Source organism: Haliotis rubra, unplaced genomic scaffold, assembly GCF_003918875.1.
Source record: "Haliotis rubra isolate DU_JTF1 unplaced genomic scaffold, ASM391887v1 Scf795, whole genome shotgun sequence".
Classification (NCBI taxonomy): Eukaryota; Metazoa; Mollusca; class Gastropoda; order Lepetellida; family Haliotidae; genus Haliotis; species Haliotis rubra.
The window spans coordinates 170,001-173,770 of NW_025767518.1; the positions used below are offsets into that span (position 1 = coordinate 170,001).

Consider the following 3,770-nt stretch of genomic DNA (forward strand, 5'->3'; position numbering starts at 1 on the left):
GTAGATCAATTCTATGATGTTGATTTTGGATCATCTGGTCCAGACTCGATTATTTACAGACCGCCGCCACACAGCTGGAATATTGCTGTGTGCGGCGATAAACAACAAACAATATACTATGTTCAATGTGTTCACAGCAACGTCATTGGCAAGTTCAAGGAAAAACATTGCGGAATTCGCCTTTGAAATGTCTCGATTACATCCCGAATACACTGTTGGCAGTGCTCTTGCTTTTGTACCTCCTGATCTCTGGGCGCAGATAGCTGGTTCAATACTGGATTTTATACAGACAAAAAGAAAACAGTCTGTCAACTGCACAGCTCAGTCAGTCATATTGACCATTTCGTGGAAGGTTAGGTCTATACATGGATAGGGTTACTTGTTTAAGTGGCATTAAGAAGTTGGTGTGATGAACAACGAGGAGAGTTCTATGGATATACAACTTCTTTAATATGATCTGAGCGACGTTTCGGTGTAGCTACTAACACCGTTATCAAGCAAATGATGTACAACCTTGCATCCAGTATTGTACATCATTAAAAATATTATATTATATACTAAACTATAGTATCAATTATAGTTTCACGTGAAATTAGGGATTATTTAATAAATTGTGTGTTCCTATTACGTGTATGCCAGATTTATAGTCTCACTTCAGAACAATTTGAATCACATATATAAATTTATACAACAAATTAAAACCCTTGGTGAATACTGATGATAGATTTGTAATGCTTAACGTTTCACAGCTGGTTACAACTTAAAACATTTTCATATATTTTAATATGTTAATTATTATTAATAATATGATTAGTATTTTCTCTCCCAAATGGTCATGGGTAAAGACACTAAGGATATATCAATGCATAAGCAACTTGTAAATAACCAAGTTTCAATTACTTTCTTTCACTGATGTGGAAAACTAACAATTTTACATAACTATTTAAAACAATCATACCATAAAATATATGCATAGATGTTTCATATTATTTTGTGTATTTTGTTTCTATACAATATCTTGCTAAAATGTACCTCAAATACAGATGGGTGATGAACTATTTTTCTTTCTACAGTAACTCTTTGTTTTGTGAGTTATTTTCAATCACAAATAACTAGTGTCATTTATCCTGTTGCGGTAACAGTATATTTATCAGAAAATGTTATCAATTGATGAAAACAGAGACCATATACATGTCGTAGATTATATGGCCTCTGGTGAAAGTCAACAGGCTTCATATTCTGTTAAAATTAAATTAAATAGAAATTATCTTACCTTAGTATCTTTTCCTGGGTTTTGGAGCAATGTCATCATATGAAATTATTCTACTGAACTTTCAAGGATTGTTGCTGTGTGCTGAAGTGTCTGATAGTGACATGCTCCAATTACTACAGTATGTAGAATTGTCTCTGCCATCATATAAGCAAAAATGTAAAAAACAGTTTTCTTTGAATTAAAAAAGTGCCCAAACCTGAGCATTCTTTCATTTAGGGTCTGCATGTATGTGATATTGTCGTTGCCACATATATAGGGCAATAAAAAAACAAACTGAAATCTCAATGAATTAGCTCCAAACTGAACAACAAAAATCATTCATTGCAGGGCTCGGTTTTGGGAAAGGAAATCTATATGCACCTCCTGCTCAATATATAATTATCTATTACTTGTGTTTTAATATTGCTGATTCACAGCATTATTACAACAAATTATTCTGGATCTGGTATGATAATTTTATATTACATATATTACTGACATGATAAAAGTGTAATCATTGCTCCAAGCCAGTGTGGGTCATCAGTCTGTTTCCCAGATGAAATCTGTTTTTTAAGAGCAAATACTTGACCAGTAATTTTTTTTATAAAAATGGACACACGTCAAACAATGTGAAAAACTAGTAGGTAGAATTAAAATTTGAAAGCTCTGCTTTTTGAGGCAACATAAATATTTCAATTTTGCTCCTACTTGGAGAACAAAAGATGTGCTGTTTAGCTGTTTTAATGTCTAAAATAAATACCGATTTTGAGTGAAAGGCATTCACACAGACTATGACTAATCGTATCCGTCATTGTGCGATTTTGCTGTATATAATATATTTATGGGTTAGGTAAATTTTACACACTATATCAATATTATTGCATGAACTTAAATACCAAAAACTTTGTAACAATAATAGACGCAATAAGCATCATCCTCGTGTATAATTCTATAGCCCTGCTCCCTTAGCTGTAGAATAATAGTCAGTAGTCGGGCGTTTTCATGTTGTATTCCACATGACATAATGATTTAAAGAACCCCCGTAGCAGTCAGATTCACAGGTATGGTAAACATGAGGATAATTATGTCATTCATTATATCATGTAATAATCTTTCTTATGTTTATTCTGTTTGGCAGGACGCCGAGCGTGTTTAGGACAGCCCCTGGCTCGTATGGAACTATTCCTGATTCTGACCAGCTTGATTCAGAAGTTTAAGTTCGTCCCTCCAAGTGGAACGCTGCAACCCCTGATAGGAATAATGGGTATTGCCAACAATGCTCCCTCTTTCAAGTGCAAAGCCATACCAAGGAACGTTTGAGAGACTGGATGCTGTATCAGAATCGTTATATGTGCTTGTACTTAATGTTTCTATGTGAAACGTTTCCAGTTCATTTTTAAATGTCAATACACTGGCTGTCGAGCATGACTCAGAACTGATATTTTAACCTCGAAACAGACGCATAAATACATACAAGAGTGGTTCTAGGTGAACGTCGTACCCATCAGAATATGCACTATACGATTACAAAGGCATAGAAGAGACACTATTCCTTTTTGATCCAGCTTTAAATTGATACATGAGCGTATCACCAACAACGATTAACCTTTTCATCTGTTTTAGGACTTGCATAGCAATATAGTTTTCCCAGATTTGGATCAACAGTTTACTCTACTTCCTTAGCTTACATAATCGGAGTGTATTTAGTCCCTGCTCATCAAACGTTTCAGTCGTACAATGGGCTCTGCAGAGGGTTTTGTTGTTTATATCCGCGTAGATAGAGACAGGTGTACATAGAAAGTGGTATGTATAACTTCTTTTACATTTGCATATGAATACTTTGAGATTTGTATTGTTATACATGTACATTTATACCTATATGAATACTTTGAGATTTGTATTGTTATACATGTACATTTATACCTATATGAATACTTTGAGATTTGTATTGTTATACATGTACATTTATACCTATATGAATACTTTGAGATTTGTATTGTTATACATGTACATTTATATACCATTTATATATATGAATACTTTGAGATTTGTATTGTTATACATGTACATTTATACCTATATGAATACTTTGAGATTTGTATTATTATACATGTACATTTATACCTATATGAATACTTTGAGATTTGTATTGTTATACATGTACATTTATACCTATATGAATACTTTGAAATTTGTATTGTTATACATGTACATTTATACCTATATGAATATTTTGAGATTTGTATTGTTATACATATACATTTATACCTATATGAATATTTTGAAGGTATAAAGTTATAAAAAAATCATGTTCGAGTTGTGTCATTGTTTTTCATTACACCATCCCTGTAAGGGGCAGGACAGACAAAACCCAAAAAATGTCTGAGTTATGTCTCACATTTGTCTTACATTTGTCATGTGTGGCTATGTGGAGGTTTCCGGTTCAATATGTATATAATGTGTGAGTGAAAGAACTTGTTCCGGCGTAACCTATCACTTATTCTCTGTGACCTATACA

General features: G+C 33.1%; 1 protein-coding gene across 1 annotated transcript in view; it reads left to right on the forward strand.

The window, feature by feature from the left end:
• The window catches only part of LOC124261308 (cytochrome P450 2D14-like), a 7,745-nt gene extending 4,481 nt beyond the window's left edge, over nucleotides 1–3,264 (forward strand). Inside the window, exon 4 of the mRNA XM_046695616.1 lies at nucleotides 2,391–3,264. Coding sequence (XP_046551572.1) covers nucleotides 2,391–2,572 — 182 coding nt within the window. The 3' untranslated portion in view covers nucleotides 2,573–3,264. The remainder of the gene's footprint in view (nucleotides 1–2,390) is intronic.
• The last annotated feature ends 506 nt before the right edge of the window (nucleotides 3,265–3,770 follow it).